Genomic DNA, 17229 nt, shown 5'->3' with positions numbered 1-17229 from the left:
GGAATTCGGTGCCCCACGGCTGCCACATCTGGACTAGGGATGCTCCAAAGAGCTGCTGGCCACCTACGCGTGCCGCAGCCGTGGGGAGGGGGGGATGTGGGTCCGGCAGTACCCGTGGGGTGCCCCAGGGCCGTGGGGTCAGTGGAAGAGGGGCAGGAGGAGGGTGGGCAGGAGCAGGGCCAGAGGGGTGGCGCGGGTGCCAGGGGCAGAGTCCCGCTGGCGGCAGGAGGTGTAGGGCTCGATGCAGGCGGCGTAGGCCATGGCGTGGGCCACGTAGGTCTGCTCCTGCACCCCGTGGAAGAGGTGGGCCATGGGGCCCTTGGCCAGGATGGCCACGTCCTCGCCACCATGGGTCTCTGAGCTGAGGGGCACGGCCGCCTGCTGCTTGTAGTCGTACTGCCCTGGGGAGGAGGAAGAAAGGGGTGAGGGGGGGCAGCGCTGGCCCCCAGCCCCATCCCTCCACCTGGCCATGGTCCCTGTGCCCTCACCAGCTATGTCATCGTCCACATCTTTCCGGACACCTCCTGGGTAACCTGGCCCGTTCCCATAGAGGATGGACGTGTAGTTCTTCTTGTCAGTAGCTTTGCTGGGGGCCACACCTGGGAAGGAGGTGGCAGAGGGGGGACATCAGCCAAGAAATCCCCATATCACCCCTCTGGCCACAGCTGGGGTGCCCTGGGGCTGGCAGCACCCAGCATGGGGCCATGCCCCACTCTTGGTGGCTGGGCAGAGCCCTACCGAAGATGGAGGAGCCGCGCAGGGTGTAGCCGCCGAAGGAGAAGACGTGCGAGTGGTCAGCAGTGATGACGGTGAGGGTCTGCGCCTCGTCTGTCAGCTCGCCCGCCCGCTTGATGGCCCAGTCGAACTCCACTGCCTCTGTCAGTGCCTTATGGGCTTCACCATCGTGGTGGCCATGGTCAATTCTGCCACCTGCAGGCAGGCACCCACAGTGGGTTGGGGACTGAGGGCAGCACCCCCAACTCCTAGCCCCACCCCAGGATGTGGGACCTCCCCTCTTGCCCTGCCTCAGGGGCACCAGCCCCAGATTACCTTCCACGAAGAGATAGAAGCCGTTGGGGTTCCTGTTCAGGATGGTGATGGCCGCCTCCACCATCTCGGTGAGCGATGGGTCCAGGGTGGTGTTGCGCACCAGGTTATACTTCATGTCCGCGGGTTCAAAGAGACCTGGGAGGGGACACGTTGGGGACAGCCTCAGTGCCTCCATATGTCCTGGTGCCTGCCAGGTTGTGGCGTGTGGGAAGTTTGTTACCCATCAAATAATTCACGTTGGGGTCAGCAGCAGCCTCCAGCATCTGCATCCTGTTCCAGACATAGCGGGCACCCTGCGGGCAAATCCCACAGGGTCAATGGGGGCCTGGTCTGTGCCTGGGGGTGGTGGGCAGAGAACCATCCCGCCTCATGTCACCTACCGGCCGTGCTTTCAGCCACATGTCTATGAGGTTATTGCCATCCTCGCGTATCCCTTTCTCTGATGGGTAGGTGGGATACTCAGGGTCCAGTGTCCCCGCGGGGGTCATGTATTTCCGACCGCCCCCCAGGATCACCTGGAGGGGATGAGATGGGCACAGCGTTAGCAGGGGTGCCTGGGGGGGGTGTCTGCCCTTGCCTCCCCCCCCATGCATGGTTGCTCACATTGATGTCGACGTTGTGGACCAGCTGCCAGGCGATGTCCTTGCAGCCCTCGTCGCGGGCTTCCTTGGGCATGCTGGCATCCGCGTACCACTCGCGGTTCACCACATGGGCATAGGTCCCCGAGGGCGATGCGTGCTGCACCCGCGTCGTTGTCACGATACCCACCGCCTTCCCTGCCACCCCCCCCACTCATCAGGGTCCATGAAAGGCAACCGGTGGGGGCACAGGGTCCCCCACCATCGAGCCCTGGGATGCTGGTGGGAAGGGAGGCAGCCCCAGCTTGATGCCCCGTGCCCCTGCAGGGTCCCCCCCAGCCCTGCTGCCCCATGCTCCCCCATTACCCTCTTTGCGGGCTCGCTCCAGCACTGAGATCACCTCGTTGCCCTGTGTGGTGTTGCACTGCGAGTAGCGGGCAGCCGCGCTCAGCCCTATCGTCTGGTAGTTGCCCTTCACGCCGCAGAGGTAGGCTGTGGCCGTCCCCGCGCTGTCAGGGACCTGACGGTCCACGTTGTACGTCTGCCAAGGACACGCACCAGGCTCAGGGCAGGGGGCGGCTGGCAGAGGCACCCAGAGGGTTGCCCCCTCCCCAGCACTTCTTGCCATGAGCGATCACATGCCTGAGGGCAAGCGTGGGTCAGGCAGGGAACCCGTGCAACTCATACGCGCATCCCCAGGGTGCTTCTGTGCCAGCAGCCCCATGGGCATCACCCTGGCCCCGTGCCCAGCATCACCCTGGCCCCGTGCCCAGCGTAGCAGGGATTTACCTTGGAGAGAGCCACATAGGGGAAAGCATCCAGGGCGAGGGGGGTCTCAGGGCCCAGCTTCCCCTGCTGCTGCCCCTTTAGGATGCGAGTGGCTGTGATGGTGGGGATCCCGAAGCCTGGGTGAAGACAGAGTCCCGGTCACCCTCCGGACTGTGTGCCCTGCCTGCACCGAACTCCGTAGGGCAGCAGTGATGCCAGCCTGCCTGCTGGGTGTGCCAGTGGGACTCACCATCGCCGAGGAAGAGGATGAGGTTTTTGGCTTTGCTTATCCTGGGCTGGATATTGTAGGAAGCCTCGATGGCTGCAGCTGCCTGGTTGTTCCAGAAGGATGGCTTCTCTTCCTCCGCTGGGACAGGGCAGCACCCATCAGTCCCAGATCACCAGCACCCGCATCCCTGGGGTACCCGCATCCCTGGGGTACCCGCTCCCTGCGCATCCCCATGCTGGGACCTTCACTGACACAGACCAAGCGAATCAGGGTGGTCTTTGGGGTGGTGAAAGGCCACATGGGCTTACATCCACCGCCCTGCCTGTGGGTCCTGGGGCAGGGAAGGAGGGGGCAGCAAAAAGGGACATGGTGGGGGGAACTACCTGGCAGGTGTGATGGGGCCACATCCATGGAGGGGGGAGGATACAGGCGCTTTCCCCAACCCCCCCAGCCCAGAAGCAAACAGGAACCCAGAAGGGAAAACTGTCTCAAGGTCCCCAGAAGATGGAATAAACCCCATCAACCCTTGCAGAGCTGGGCAGCCCTTTCTCCACCCCCGAGCCCTCCCTGTGGCCAGCCAGGCTGGTTCCCTGCTGGGTGCCCTGCTTCCCTGGGCACCCACTGCAACCAGCCGGGCACCCGTCCCCATCCTTTTCCCCACCTGGGATGACAGCAGCGCTGAGTCCTGCCCAGAGTCCTGCCCAGAGCCCCAGGCAGAGGGTGAGGGGTGCCAGGGGTTGCATGGTGAGATCCGGTAGCCCAACGCCGCTGACAGCGTCTGCAGCTCTAGCAGGTCTGGGGAGGGACTTTGGACCAGGACCAGCCCTTGTGGGGTGTGCAGAGGGGTTCAGCACACATCCGATAGCCTGGCGTCCTGCCGTGCAGCCGGCACAAAGGCCACGGGGATGGGCTGCAGGCACCTCCTTGACACCACCACCTTATTGCTGCTGGGGCAGGCTTGGGGCGCGGATGCAGGGGGTGAGGTGATGGGCAGTGCCTGGCACGTGTCGTTGCCCACCCCAGCTGTGGTGCTGTGGTGCTGGGCAGGGGGGGAATGCCCTGGCCCAGGAGCCACCGTCAGCGCTGAGCATCGGACCTGGGGCAACAGAGGTATTGGGAGCACCTGGGGGTCACTCATGGACTGAGCAGTCCTGCTCTTTGCCCAGCACTTTCTTGAGCAATAAATCCACTGGTCCGGACTAAAATGCCGCTTCTTGCTCAACCTTTGCCGGGAAGGTACCAGCCCTTGCATACTGTGCCCCAGCCTGGTAAAACTGGGGTGGACACGGCCTCAGCGGCCTCACCCTCGTTTCATCACCTCCTTCACCCCAGTGCCTCCGGTGGGGGGGAACTAGGAGCTGCAACCACCTGGGGAAACTGAGGCACGGGGCAGTGTCTTAGGAGGCGACCACCACTGCAAACCCTCACACAGCAGATGGAGATGAACAACATGTGTTTTATTGCATCCTTTGATCCTGGGCACAGTGGGGACCCGGCTGCCAAAACCCTCGATGGGGCGTCTGGGGGCAGCTCGTGGGGAGCCAGGCAGCCTGGGTTGAAGCAGGGCTTGTCTGGGGGCTCTCAGCCCCCCACCATGTGGGCAGCCACGCAGAGGGCCAGGAGGGCGAGCAGGGGCTGTGGGGAGCACTGGGTGCCATGGGAGGCCCTGCGGGCTGCCCCGCACCCCGGCTCGGTGGCGTAGGGCTCGATGCAGGCGGCGTAGGCCATGGCGTGGGCGATATAGTGCTGCTCCTGCACCCCGTGGAAGAGGTGGGCCATGGGGCCCTGGGCCAGCACCACCACGTCCTCCCCGCTGTGGGTCTCCGACTCCAGGGGCACGGCTGCCTGCTGCCTGTAGTCCTTGTCCTCTGCAGGGGGGCAGGAGAAATGGGGCTGGGGGCAGCAGGCTCCCCTACCCGTCACAGGGATGGGGGGGCAGCTCCCATCACCCTGATGTCGGGGTGTCTCCTGCCCAAGTGACTCCCGAGCTGCGTGGTGGCACTGGGACCCTGTGCAGCCCCAGTGGCCATGCCCATGGGATGCTGTCCCCAGCCACCCTGTGTCCCCATCCCACCCCGAGCAGGCTCCTACCTGCGGCCGGGAGGCTGGCGGCTGGGCGGGCCCCGTCACGGATGCTGTAGCCAGGGCCATTGCCATAGAGGATGCTGGTATAGGCTCGCTTGTCCTTGGCTTTCTTGGGGGCCAGCCCTGGCGCAAGGATAAGCATTGTCACCCCCTGTCCCATCCAGGTACCTCTCCCCAGCTCCCTGTCTTGGCCAGGTGGGAGCAAAAGGGGGAGGTGGGAACAGGGACGCTCACCGCCCCTCCCTGAGGCACACCCAAGATGGAGTTGCCACGTAGAGTGTTGCCCCCAAAGGTGAAGACATGGGAGTGATCGGCCGTCACCACGGTCAAGGTGTCAGAGGGGGAGGTGAGCTCGCCTGCCCGTGCCACCGCCTGGTCCAGCATGACGGCTTCCATCAGTGCCTGCTTGGCCCGGCCACTGTGGTGGCCATGGTCAATCTTGCCACCTGCATGGGGAATGCGGCCGTCACCCTCTCCCTGGTCCCCTGGGATGCCCACCCGCTCCCAGGACCTGCCTCCCACCCCAGCCCCAGCCACGCTGCCCGCCTGGGGCTACTCATCTTCCACGAAGAGGAAGAAGCCATTGGGGTTCCTGCGCAGGATGCGAATGGCCTTTTCTGTCATCTCCACGATGGAAGGGTCGGTGGAGGCGTTGCGGTTCAGCTCATACTTCATGTCCTTGGGCTCAAAGAGACCTGGGGGAATGGGGCGGGAGGGGGGGGGGTCCACACTGGGGCCACTTCGTGTCCCTTACTGCACCCCCAGAGCAGGGAGGAGGAGGAGGCATTGCCAGTGGTGCAGGCAGTGGTGCTCTTACCCATCAGGTGGCTCACGGAATCATCCTCGACCGTGTCCAGGCCCTTCTTGTCCCAGACGTAGCGGGCGCCCTGCCAGCGAGAACAGAGCCAGTGCCAACGGCATGTGCCGCATGCCTGGCATCACGTCCCCTCCGCCCCGCACAGTACCTGCTTGGCACTCAGCCATTCAGCAATCAAGTCCACTCCGTCCTTCCTGGTGCCATTCTGAGCTGGGTCCTCAGGGTACTCAGGGTCCGGGGTCCGCTTGGGAGTCATGTACATCCGCCCGCCACCCAGGATCACCTGCCGGGGAGCTCAGCAGACCCTCCCAAGGCCCCCGGTGTCCCCTCCCTCCCATGCCCGCTCCCCGGCTCACGTTGATGTCCGTGTTGTGCACCAGCTGGTAGGCAATGTCCTTGCAGCCATCCCGCAACGCCTCCTTGGGCATGTTGGTGTCGGCGTACCAGCTCCGGCTGGCCGAGTGGGCATAGGCTGCCCCGGGAGACGCGTGCTGCACCCGCGTGGTCGTCACGATGCCCACCGACTTTCCTGCAGCGCAGGCAAGGGTTCACAGGGAGCCCATCCAGCCCTGCACGGCATGGGGTGGCCATGCCAAGCCAGGCTCTCCAACAGGGTTGCCCGCTGCCCCGTACCCGCCAGCCTGGCCCGGTGCAGGATGGAGTCCACCTCGTTGCCAAAGGAGGTGCGGCATTTGCCATAGACGGCCGCCCCACTCAGCCCCAGCGTCTTGGCATTGGCCTTCACCCCGCAGAGGTAGGCTGTGCCCGTGCCAGCGCTGTCGGGCACCTGCCGGTCGATGGTGTAGGTCTGGAAGCAAGCGGGGATCAGTGGGGTTTCAGGCAAGGGCAGCAGGGCCGCCCTGGTGCCGCCCCACTCACCTTGGCCAGGGCCACGTGGGGAAAGGTCTCCATGGCCAAGACGGTCTCCTCGCCTGAGCCACCGGCCAGCTGCCCCTTGTAGATCCGAGTTGCTGACATGGTAGGCAGCCCCATGCCTGCGGGCACGGTAGAGCTATGGGGTGGCAAGGAGCCAGGACCAGGACAGTCCTGCCCTCCCCAGGCATTGCCCGGGGCTGGCTGGGGAAGAAGGGACCTGCACGAGCCCCATCTCACCAGCCATGAGCCATGTCCCCTGGCTGCTGTGGAGCTGCGGGGCCTGGTTGGGACCCAGGGGACTCACCATCACCCATGAAGAGAATGATGTTTTTGGCCCGCCGTGCCGCTGGCTGCAATGCCAGGGCCAACTCCAGACTCCTCCTGGCCCCTTCGTTCCAGTAGCTCGGGGTCTTCTCAGAGTCTGGAGGCGAGAGCAGAGGCGGGGGCATGCGGGGGCATTGGGCACCCTGAGGGTCCCCAGGGACAACCCCTGCAGGGATCAGGGTAGGCATCTCCACCCAAGGCACATTTAGCTGCTCTGAGTCCCCTCTGTGGGGGCCTCGGAGGGGCTGGGAGCCCTTCAGGCATCAGCCTGGTCTTTGGCAACCCCAGGATTGCCCAGGGTATATCTGCAGAGGGGTAAACTGAGGCACAGTTTGGCAGGGAATTCCCTCATGCCTCTTGGCAGAGGGGATGAGGTGCCCGAGCATCAGCACCCTGTGGCAAGTATGCCATGTCTGGGCAACCACGGCTATCAAGCTGCTTGACCCAAAGCCACTGCCAGGGGGTGAGGGGGCCGTGGGGTTGGGGGGCACAGGGACAGGACCTGCTTTGGTGGGGGCTAAGACAAACCCATGCAAAGGCTGGGCTCTCAAACCACCCTGAGGTGGCCGGTAGGGTTTGCCTTTGCTGGTATCCCATGGGGAGGTGACAGGGTCCCCAGAGACCCCCAGGGAAGTGGCACCAGCCCCAGTGCCCCCCAATAAGGGCTCCTACCCACCCTGTCCCACAAGTCCCCTGTCACCTGAGGCTGCAGCGATGAGCTGGGTGAGGAGGCAGAGGAGAAGGCAGGTTCTAGGGCAGAATGGCCGCCCCATGCTGTCCACGCTGGCTCCCATCCCGAATGCCGCTTGTGTCCAGGGCGAGGGGACAGCCCTTTATGGCCCTTCCCTGTCCCGCCAGAGGGCTGAGCCCCGCCGCAGGTGAGCCGATGGGCTGATAACATTCAGGGACTATCTCCTAGCCCTGCCCAGGGCCCTCCCAGTGCCCCCAGCCCCCCGCCCCGGGGCCATCCCTGCCCCCCACCAGCGAGGGAAGACCTCCAGCCCGTCTCTGGGGACCATGGCACCCGGTGGCCCTCAGCTCCCATGGGGGCACCTGTGGGATGTCGGGGAGCAGCAGGGAGGGCGCGGGGCAAAGTGCTGTTTTTGCAGACAGGTTGAGCTGGGCCGTGCTGGATTAGACCTAATTCCACTGAGACAAACCCGAGGAGGCGAACCAGGTAGGGGGAGGACATCTTGCCTTTGGTGTCAGTGTCCTCAGGTCCCCTCTCCTAGGGGACACAGTCCCACGCTGCCTGTCAGGCCCTGGGGCAGCCTGTGCCAGCGCACCCCCACACAGTGAGGTACCTGCTGCGGGTGGGGAACAGCCCTGTGTCACCAGCCCCCGGTGAGGAGCAGGAGACCCAGGGAGGAGCAGGCTGCTTCCACCCTCTCCCACATCCGAAGGTGGCATCCACATGTGGTTGCACCAGGCCATCTGGAAGGACACCACTAGCAGCACAACCCTTGGGTACTGCAGGTGACCCTGATGGCTTCCACAGCTTGCCAGCTCCTGGGGAGCACGTTGTCCCCAGCCCTGTCCCATTCCAGGGCTCAATCCCCCATTCTGAGCAGCCCGGGTTCAGCCAGCTCCTGGCTCCTGCAAAGGGCAGATGTGTCCATGCCAGGGCCACATCTGTCACCACTGATGAGGCAGAGCAAAGCAGGGCCCCCTCCTTGCCTGGCATGACGCATCCACTCCTCAGTGGACGTCAATCCCTCCACCAGCCACCACTCATGGCTGCCCCATCCCCGTAGGGGTAAGTGGAGACTGCTGGAGCAGCTCATGTCCCCAGAGGCAGGGCACGGGTGGGGGACATGGGGACAGGCAGAGGTGCCTGGAGGCTGCAAAAGGGGCTGGTCAGTCCGTGAGGGGCTGGACACTCTCCTGAGCGGCAGGGAGAAGCAAGGACACGGGGCTGCAGGGTCCCTGCGCAGGGTGAGGGGCTGGAGCAAACACCTGGTGACTCCCCGGCCAGGGGAGGCAGAGAGGCCACTTGGATTTCACAACGCCCGGGAAGCGGCAGGCAGGGGAAGGCACGGGGCTGCCTGGGAGATGAGTTATTGCTGGGATTCCCAGCCTGTGGAATGCAGAGGAGACAAAACAAAACCTGTACAAGCCCCCCACGCAGCTGCTGACCCAGCTTTTATTACACGACACATAACCCTGCAAGAAACCCTCCTGCACGGCCCCACAGACGCATCCCATCACATCCCACCTGGGATGGTGGAGCCAGCCCCTCTCCGCTCCTGGGGAGACGTGTCCGCACTTGGCCCTCACCACAGCCACCCGAGGGCTGGGGACGGACACCACTGCCTTAAAAAAAAAAAAATCAGCATCAGGCTAAAAATATCCGAGAGTCCAAATGCTCTGCTTGGGGCAGGCTCAAGCCCTGAGCCCCGCTCCCAGCCGGAGTTAAAATCCAGAGCAGAAACAAAATGGCATCATTTGTAAAACTCAAAACCCCAAACTCCTTGTGGGTCCCCTCCGTCCCCGGCGGGTGCCGGTGCAGGGCCTGGGATGAGCAAGTGTGGGCAGCGGGGAGCACGCACAGCCCGGGGCGCTCACTTCTCCGAGCTCGGTCTCTTGAGCAGGGCGCTGTACTTGAGCGGGACCCCGTCCGATGTCAGCACGACCTCCACCAGCGTGAAAATGGTGATCACCTTCAGCAAGGGAGAGAAAGACACAGAGAAAGAGGGTTTTTCAGGTGGCTTGGCATCACATCAGGATTTGCTTAGAGCCATGCTGGCTTTTGCTGCCTCTGCTGCGGCACCCATTGGGAGCCAAGGAATGGGGCGGGATGGCTTCAGATAGCTCTGCTGGGGCCCAGGGTGCTCCTGGGGCTGGGGCTGGATGCAGCATCCTCAAGGGCACCACCACGGGGCTGCGAAGCCAGGCAGGGAATCCAAACCGACCTAAATGAGCCTCCTAAAACATCCTCACTTATTCCAGCCTGATCAGGCCCCAGTCTTGTTCCCCACAGAGTCCAGGAAGGAGCGTGCATGATTGGGCCCTCGGCTTCAGGTCCCAACCTCCCCTGAAGCCCGCCCTGCCTCCCTTTTCAAGCTGGAGAACGTACATCATCCCTTAATGAAGCAACTTGGCCAAGCGCCAATGGTGAGCTGCGGTGAGCAGGGGTTTCCACATGATGCTGAGCATTTTCTCAGCATCCTGCAAGGAGGGAACGACCCCCCCGTATCCCTGCAGCGAGAGAAGACCTGTGAAGGGAGCATGATGGAGAGACGCACGGCAATAAAGACCCCAGAAAATCAATCCCTCCCGTTCAGAAACGCACTGGTGACTGCTACTACCTCCCCGGTCCTCTGACTCCATCTCTTCCAGCAATTGTATGGATTAGAAGCGTAAAGCATTGATCAGGTCTATCCATGAGGCACAGTTAACGGGCTGGCTGGGACACTGGGAAGAGGCTGCCCTGGGGCCACAGCCAGGCATTTGGGACCTTCGCTTGCCAGAGCCCGTCCCCAAGCCCTGCGCTGCGTCAGGGCTCAATGGGGCCATCTGCTCGGGGCTGGCCCACAGGAGGAGCGGGCACAGAGCCACCGGCATAACCTTGTCACATCCTTCCCAGCTCATCCAGTGCCGGCCGCTCCAGATTAATCATTCAGAACAGGAAAATCTCATTGACACTTAAACGTATCAAAGTGGCCAGTGAGGAGCAAACCACAGGGAAATCCTTTTGCAGACGGTTGCCCAGATGGCTGCTGGCTATCTAGCACCAGCTGCCTGCCCGCCCCAACTGGCAAGAGCATGGGGGGCAGTGGCCATGGGGCAGCCCCCCACATCTGAGGGAGTCAAATGGGGATTATCAGGGCTCTCCCTTACAACCCAGCCCCATCCCTTTGCTGAACCGCTGGGGAACAGCACAATTTCACATCAAAACCCTCAAGTCTTAGATCCACTTCATACTCAAGCCCTGAGTGATGCCCACGGAGGTCCTGGCCATCTCCTGGAGCTCGGGGAGAGGTGGGGGCAACACCTCCCCTCCGTGGCAGGGACAGTCAGCACAGACCCCTGCATGGCTTCCCACAAACAGCCTTCCCCGACGTTCCTGCTATCCGGCCAGGCTGAGCCAAACCGGGAAGCGGAGGCCAAGTGCTGGGACCAGGTGGGCAGCTGAGGGGACTCGGTGCCATGGGGTGTCTGGGTGACATTTCCCATGGTTCAGCATGGCTCCCTGGGATCCGGTTCATCCCAAGGCTGGAGGTTTATCGACTTGGGGATCTGCTGGCTGGGAGGACAGCTCAGAGCCTGCTCCCAGGGGAGTGCGCCGGTGTTTTCTTAGGAGGTGTGGAAGGTTCGTGGAGGAGTTTCCTCTACTGCCGAGTGTTTGCTTAACCAAAATGGGCCCTGCTCATGCTGGGGCGTCATTTTTCATGCGGGTCCCTGCTAGGGTGTAAGTGATATCCGCTCCTGTAGGAAAGGAGGAACTGAGGCCACTTCGGGCCGCATCCAGGGGCTTCTCTGAGCCAAGCTGAGAACGGAGCGCTCAGCTTCAAAGGGAGGGAGGGGTGCAGAAACGCTTGCAGCAGCCGGGGAGCTCAGCCGGTTCTGGCTGCAACACCTCCCCTGGGAAGGAAAGGGCTCCCCAGGATATGCATCATACAGCTGGGGGGGTCAGCCAGCCCTGTGTCAGGACCCCTTTCCATCCAGCCCCAGGTGGACAAGGATGGGTTGCACTGGCCTTGGTTGGAAATGGGGTTTAAACGCAGAGCCCCCGGGGCGGTGCAGGAAGAAGCTGGGATTCATCCCTCCTGTCCCTGCCCAGGCAGCAGCCAGGGATCGCAGGAGTCAACACAGCTGTGATTTTATAGCGACGCCAGACAAAAGTTGGCAAAGAAGCACCACTTAATCAAGCCAGACAAATGTGACTGCTGCCTTTGATTGAGTTACCAAGTTAATAGATGACAGGGACACAAGAGAGAGATCTCTAGATGCTGTTAAATCATTTGACACTGCATCTCAGGAAGTCTGACTTAAAAAATTCCTCCTAATTGGGTCTCAACCCTGCCACAGGGATGGAAACCTGAAGGAAGGGCCTTGCCACCGAGGGAGCAAGGTATGCCAGGATGGGGGAAGGGTCTAGACAGGCGCTGCCTTAGGCCTGATCTTACTTAACATCTTAATTGATAATCTGGAAGAAGGAAGTAAACAGCATGTTAATTCAATTCCTGGAGGAAACTGAATTGGAAGGCAGGGCACACAGCAGGCAGGACAGAGTCTGAAGGCCGTGGAGGGGTCAGATGCAGGGGCAGCGATGAGATAGAGCGGGGCTGGATGGCAGAGGAGGTTGAGGCTGAGATCAGGCTTGCTGGGGAGGGGACACAGAGGGAGAGCAGGACCTGACAGCCTGCGAGGTAGTCCTATGTTCCAGAGCTGGCGCTGTGGAGACCACAGGATCCACCTGTTGCACTCAGCCTCCATGCCAGACCTATGGTGTTGTGAGCCTGTCCTGTGCTGGGGAGTCTTACCTGGGGCACAGATTCCTGCTCCAGTGTCTCCGGCTCCCACATGAGTGTCAGCTCCGGCTTCCTTCCCACCTTCTGGAAGTGGAAGCCCAGCAAGGGCAGTGCCTGCAGGCAGGGAGAATGTTTGGAACAGCCTGTGGCCCTGGCAACATTCCCCCACTCAGCTCTCCCTCCGACTTCGCCTGCGGATGGGGACGATGTTGCTTTTGCCCGGCACGCTGCCTCTGCAGCTCTTTAACAACCGGGATGCAGCAGCCTGTGAGCCTGAGCCTAGCACGTAAATCAGGGGCTGCTGTGATACACAAACAGCCCATATATCATGCTATATGTCCTGTTTAAAGATGTCATTGCCAGCCATATAACCAGGTTATTAAGAGAAGATGCTGTCACTAACCGCAGGTGCTGGCCAACAATGGTGCTGTCACAACCCCAGATATACCATCTGATTAAATGAAATGAAAACCAGCCTCTCTCCCTTTCCTTGCTTCAGCCCCATGTTGATCTCTGTTCCCCCAAATCTGCCTTTATTCTCTTTTAACTAGACCAGATCACCCCCAGCATATAGCGGGGAGAAGCTGGTCCTCGGAGACTGGGCTGCTCCAGACCCCTCCAGCCCCTCACGCCTGCCCGGCTCGGGTGCAGCTCTGCCAGCTGTGGGGCTGGCACAGAAGGGCACTGGGACAGCCACTGCCTCCGGTGATGCCAGGCTGCTGCAGCCCTCTCTGGTGAGACAGCGTTGGCACCATCTCACACTGGTGAGGTACTTACATTGCAGTAGATGCGCTTCTGGACTCCAAACTTCAGCACCAGGACATCAAAGGCCTCGTTCAGGACACCCATCACCATGGCCTCTGACTCCAGAGGACCACACTCCTGCGAAGAGACAGGGCTGTCACTACACCAGCATCCCCCATCCGGCCATTCCTAAAGTGGGGCCAATATCTCCAGGTCCTGGAGCTCTGGCAGTGGTGGTTGCTCAGTGTGTCCCCTCACAGTTTGCCTTCCCCAAGGCCAGCTGGGTGCCCACGCAGCCTGCTGTCTGGTGGCATCTAGGCTGAGCCTTCAATGGGAAATCCAGAGATGCCCGGGGGGAAGACAGTCTTGGCTCCTACCCTGACGAAGATGCTGAAGAAGAGGTCAGCGCTGAGCTCCTGCACCCTCTTGGAAGCCATCTTCCGGTCGTTGCAGTGATCTGCCTGTCTCTGGATGGCCTCCTTCTCCATCTTGATGGGGGAGCTGGCACCTGGGAAGGGGACAAGTGACAATGACATGCTCCCTCCTGCTCCAGAGCCACACCATGGCACCCTGGACCCAGATGCCCAGCTCACCTCCATGACCCTGTTATTTGAGGGCACCCACGTGCCAGGGAGCCACCCCGTGGGACACAGACTCCGAGCACCCAGCACCTGTGGCAGGCAAGGCAGGGACCCGGGAGTCCTGCCTGTGCCGGGCACAGCCACCCCCTCCCCTCGCAGCACCCAGAGCTGCTCCGTAAGCGGCCGGGCGGCACCCACCGAGCGAGGCGGAGAGGAGACGGTGCACGATGACATCCGCGTAGCGGCGGATGGGCGAGGTGAAGTGCGTGTAGAAGGGCACGTTCAGGGCGTAGTGGCGAAAGAGGGTCTCGTCCTCCAGGACGCCAGTGCAGAAGTAGAGAGCCATCTGAAAGGGGTGAGAAGCGAGGGAAGGGGGTGAGTGAGGATGGTGGCAGGACCAGGCTGGAGGGGTCTGTGTCTGCCAGACGGAGCTCCAGCAGCTGATGGTCCTTCACCTGCTGCTCAGTTTGGGCTGCACAGGGACAAGGCGGGTGCTGCAGGAACTCAGCACAGTGCAGCGAGCTGCTGGCTGGCAGCTGACCCTGCCTGGCCCCAAGGATTGCATCAACTTTCACAGCACACATGGATTTAAGCAGTCTCTTGCTTCTGCTCAGGCCCTAGGGCTTATTCACCATCCCCCTGTCTTCCAGGGGAGAGCCCAGCCTGTCCTGTGATGTCCCCGTGGATGCTCTCCCAACAAGGGATCTTGCAGAGCAGCTCCCATGCCAGGTTCTCCCATGCTGGCTCCGCACACCCATTGCACCTCACTGGGGAGCACTGGGGGCTGGGATGAGTGTTCCTCGTTCACCGAGGAGGAGACAGCCCTGCTGCTCCATCCCACAACCACAGCTGGGAAGCCAAGCGGCTGGGCTGCCCGGCTCAACGAACACCGGGGCCACGGCGGCACCGTGCTGCCCAGCAGCCTCTTCAGCGGGAACCTCTCCTGGCTGCGCCGCCCCTGTTATCCCACACGTTACAGCTTTTATTTTTACATCTGTGAAACACCAGCCCTCGGGGCTGGGAAAATAACGGGGCCGAGCCCAGGCGGGGAGGGGAGGCTGTGCAGGTCAGGGGGGTTGCGGCAGGGTCACAGCACAGTGGCGATTGAATGAACCCGTTTAAAAATTAGAGCAAGTGATTTAAAAAAAACAGGAGTAGCCAGCTCTGATTACAGAGCCGTCCTGGGATCCACGGTTTGGGCAGCTGTATCCTCCGCTTTCTGACCCAGCGGCACAGCCAGCTCCTGCTGAGCAGCACCGCACTGATCCGGGCAAGTAAATAGAGCAGGTTAAAAAAAGCAGCATCGGTCCCGGCCTTATTATGAGACCCAAGAGCTGGGATAGGAGCCGTGGCAGCTGCCAATTTCCACAACCCAGAATTAAATTGTTTCTGATGGACTCCATGAAGTACAGTCTACACTCAATTAGCTCAGCTCCCACCGAACAAGGCTCTGCGCGGCCGGGCAGGGAGACACGCCGAGCGCTGGAGGCTGCTGCGGGACATGAGTGCCCTTGTGCAGACAGACAGCATGGGATTACAAGGGGTTTACAGCACCTATGCCAGGCTCCCAGGCAGAAGGGAGGAAGGTCCCTGCAATGCCAGGTAGGCAGAGAGCTGAGCATAACCATTTGATGGCACAGGTCAAAATCCCTGCTATGGGAAAGACACTGGGAAGGGCTCATCCCTTCCCTATCTATCTGCCCAGCAGCACAGGGCAACCCCTGCCTTGTTTTAAGTTAGAAAAGATGCTGAAGGTCCCACGCTGCTTGCTATTGCCTGGGACGCTTCTTCCTCATGGATGTGCTGGCAAAACCCAGCTCCATTTTTGACACCCTCTTGGTAGCTCATGACCCTCACAAAGTTGGCGTCAGCTTGGGTATCATAGCAAAAATACTCCTATGGGCTGCAGTAAGGTTACACACTGCAGGGAGCCCGGTCCGACACATATCTGATACCCATCCTTGCCACCATGAGAGCGTTACCCAGTGACACCAGCCTGGCATAAAGCAGATGTTTTCTCATTAACAGATTTGACTCACAAGTGGTCTCAAATCCCCAGGGTTTGCCACAATCCCTGGAGAACCACAAGGAGCTTGGAAATAAATCAGCCCCAGCCAACCAGGGGCGGCTTTTGCTCTCACGGACAGATTGAATCCCCGAGTGACTGAGCCCCTGAAAAATGATATGTCGCTGCTCCTTCATCTGTTACGAGGCTCCTGGCATGGCAATCCAGGCGCTCCCCCAGACACATGCATTACCAGTTCCTTCCCATCTCCCTCTTCCTACAAGAAGCCGATGTCTTGACCAGCATGCAGCAAAGATGGAAGAGGCAGGCTTGGTACAACCGCGTGTTAAACCTGTGGGCAGCTCGTTTTGGCTGATTTCAACTGCAGCCTTGTCCCTGAAACACCAGCTTTATCACTGGGAGCTGCGATGCATGCAGGGATACGGGTGACTCCTCCGTGCCCTGGGCCCAGACGGTCTCGCCATGCCATCTGTCAGAGCAATGGCCCAGTCCTTGACACGGGCACGGGCCCCTGTGTGGCTGTGCTCTGCAGCTGCCAACGCTCAGATCTGTTCCCTCCCCAGTGAGGGACCGTGGTGTCCGGGGACACGGGCAGGATGGGGCCAATTCTCCCATCTGTTCTAATACTGGTGGCAGACAGCAAAAAGTCCTCCTTCCCAGAAAAGCTCCTTCCATTTAGCTGCCTGCCCTTTCAGAAGGGCACTGACACGGCGTTAAACTACCCCTCCCCTGCATGCAGCAGTAGAACACCAGTGGGAATTTGAACTGTTCAGGATTTTGGGGAGATGTGAGTCCACCCCGCAGTGAGTGTGGTCAGGGACCAGAAACCACAGAGAGCAACACTGATGTCTCTCACCCCCACAGTGCCGTGGTCCTTCCTTATGGACTGGAGGCTGTATGCACCCACCGCCACGAGTACAACCTGGGTCAGATTGGAAAGAAGCCCTAAAGACAGGAGGGGAGCGTCTGCTCACCTGGCAGAGGGCTTGGGGCAAGTCTGAAAATCTATTTCCAAGCTAAACAATAGTTCAGCAAATGGTCAACTGCATAAGCTCAGCCCAGGATCAAGACAGATTTCTGCTTCTTCTCACTTCCAATAATGAGAGCACACCATCACGCGCGGCAATGCCATCCTGCCGGGGAATGCTGGCAGACAGGAATGCCAGCAGATGGGAATGCTGCTCACCACCCAGACACAGGCTGCCCTGCAGGGCTGATGGGCTCAGCTGTAAACCGGGTTTTGCCTATTACGGGACTGTGCCAGACAGCAAGTTTGCCAGGTGTGAGTGGACTGCACAGCACACCTGAACTCACAGGCACCTTGGTCTTCTGATGATGAAACGAATCTAGTTCCTGCCAAAATCATATCTCATGGAATATCTCCTTTAAAAGTTCCTCTTTCTTCTTCCCCAAACTTCCTGCCTGGTATCTACTCTGCAGAAGACTCCACCCCAAAACCTTGATACCTGTTTTGCATATGGATGTGACATGTATTCACAGGGCTAAATCTTAACAAGAGCCACTGGGAGGTGTCTCAAAGTACACCCACCACTCCTCAGACCACAGCCTCAGGAGACCACAGAGGCCAAATTTCAGCAAGTCAGCGGGTCCCCAAAAGGCTCATCTTCTCCTTGGTGCCAGGGCAGAACCAAGTTGCCTTCTCCTTGCTCATCCCTC

At 60.8% G+C, this 17229-nt stretch overlaps 3 protein-coding genes across 5 annotated transcripts in view; all 3 read right to left on the bottom strand.

The window, feature by feature from the left end:
• Nucleotides 1-138: 138 nt before the first annotated feature.
• LOC141744582 (intestinal-type alkaline phosphatase-like) lies at nt 139-3368 on the bottom strand. The gene is made up of 11 exons (XM_074590852.1): nt 3287-3368; nt 2647-2763; nt 2418-2533; nt 1995-2169; nt 1654-1826; nt 1431-1565; nt 1271-1343; nt 1051-1185; nt 739-930; nt 489-599; nt 139-401 (listed from the first exon to the last, which is right to left on the bottom strand). Exons 1-11 carry the CDS (start codon nt 3366-3368, stop codon nt 139-141), a joined length of 1572 nt encoding a protein of 523 aa, XP_074446953.1.
• Nucleotides 3369-4108: 740 nt separating this feature from the next.
• On the bottom strand, nt 4109-7919 carry LOC141744704 (intestinal-type alkaline phosphatase-like). Its single transcript, XM_074591243.1, has 11 exons — nt 7839-7919; nt 6708-6816; nt 6407-6522; nt 6161-6335; nt 5884-6056; nt 5676-5810; nt 5528-5597; nt 5273-5405; nt 4965-5158; nt 4717-4833; nt 4109-4493 (listed from the first exon to the last, which is right to left on the bottom strand). The coding sequence occupies exons 1-11, from the start codon at nt 7917-7919 to the stop codon at nt 4207-4209; spliced, it is 1590 nt and encodes a 529-aa protein (XP_074447344.1). The 3' UTR covers nt 4109-4206.
• A 918-nt stretch (nt 7920-8837) lies between these two features.
• Nucleotides 8838-17229, bottom strand: part of DIS3L2 (DIS3 like 3'-5' exoribonuclease 2) — a 193903-nt gene continuing 185511 nt past the window's right edge. For all 3 annotated transcript variants that reach the window (XM_074590908.1, XM_074590909.1, XM_074590910.1), the window contains 5 exons: nt 13725-13872; nt 13323-13453; nt 12979-13083; nt 12214-12315; nt 8838-9387 (listed from right to left, as the gene is read on the bottom strand). In XM_074590908.1, coding sequence (XP_074447009.1) covers nt 9289-9387; nt 12214-12315; nt 12979-13083; nt 13323-13453; nt 13725-13872 — 585 coding nt within the window. In that variant the 3' untranslated portion in view covers nt 8838-9288. The remainder of the gene's footprint in view (nt 9388-12213; nt 12316-12978; nt 13084-13322; nt 13454-13724; nt 13873-17229) is intronic.

Source organism: Larus michahellis, chromosome 6 (assembly GCF_964199755.1).
Source record: "Larus michahellis chromosome 6, bLarMic1.1, whole genome shotgun sequence".
In the NCBI taxonomy this organism is placed as follows: domain Eukaryota; kingdom Metazoa; phylum Chordata; class Aves; order Charadriiformes; family Laridae; genus Larus; species Larus michahellis.
The sequence above is the reverse complement of the archived record's forward strand: the minus strand, read 5'-3'. Positions and strand labels throughout refer to the sequence as shown.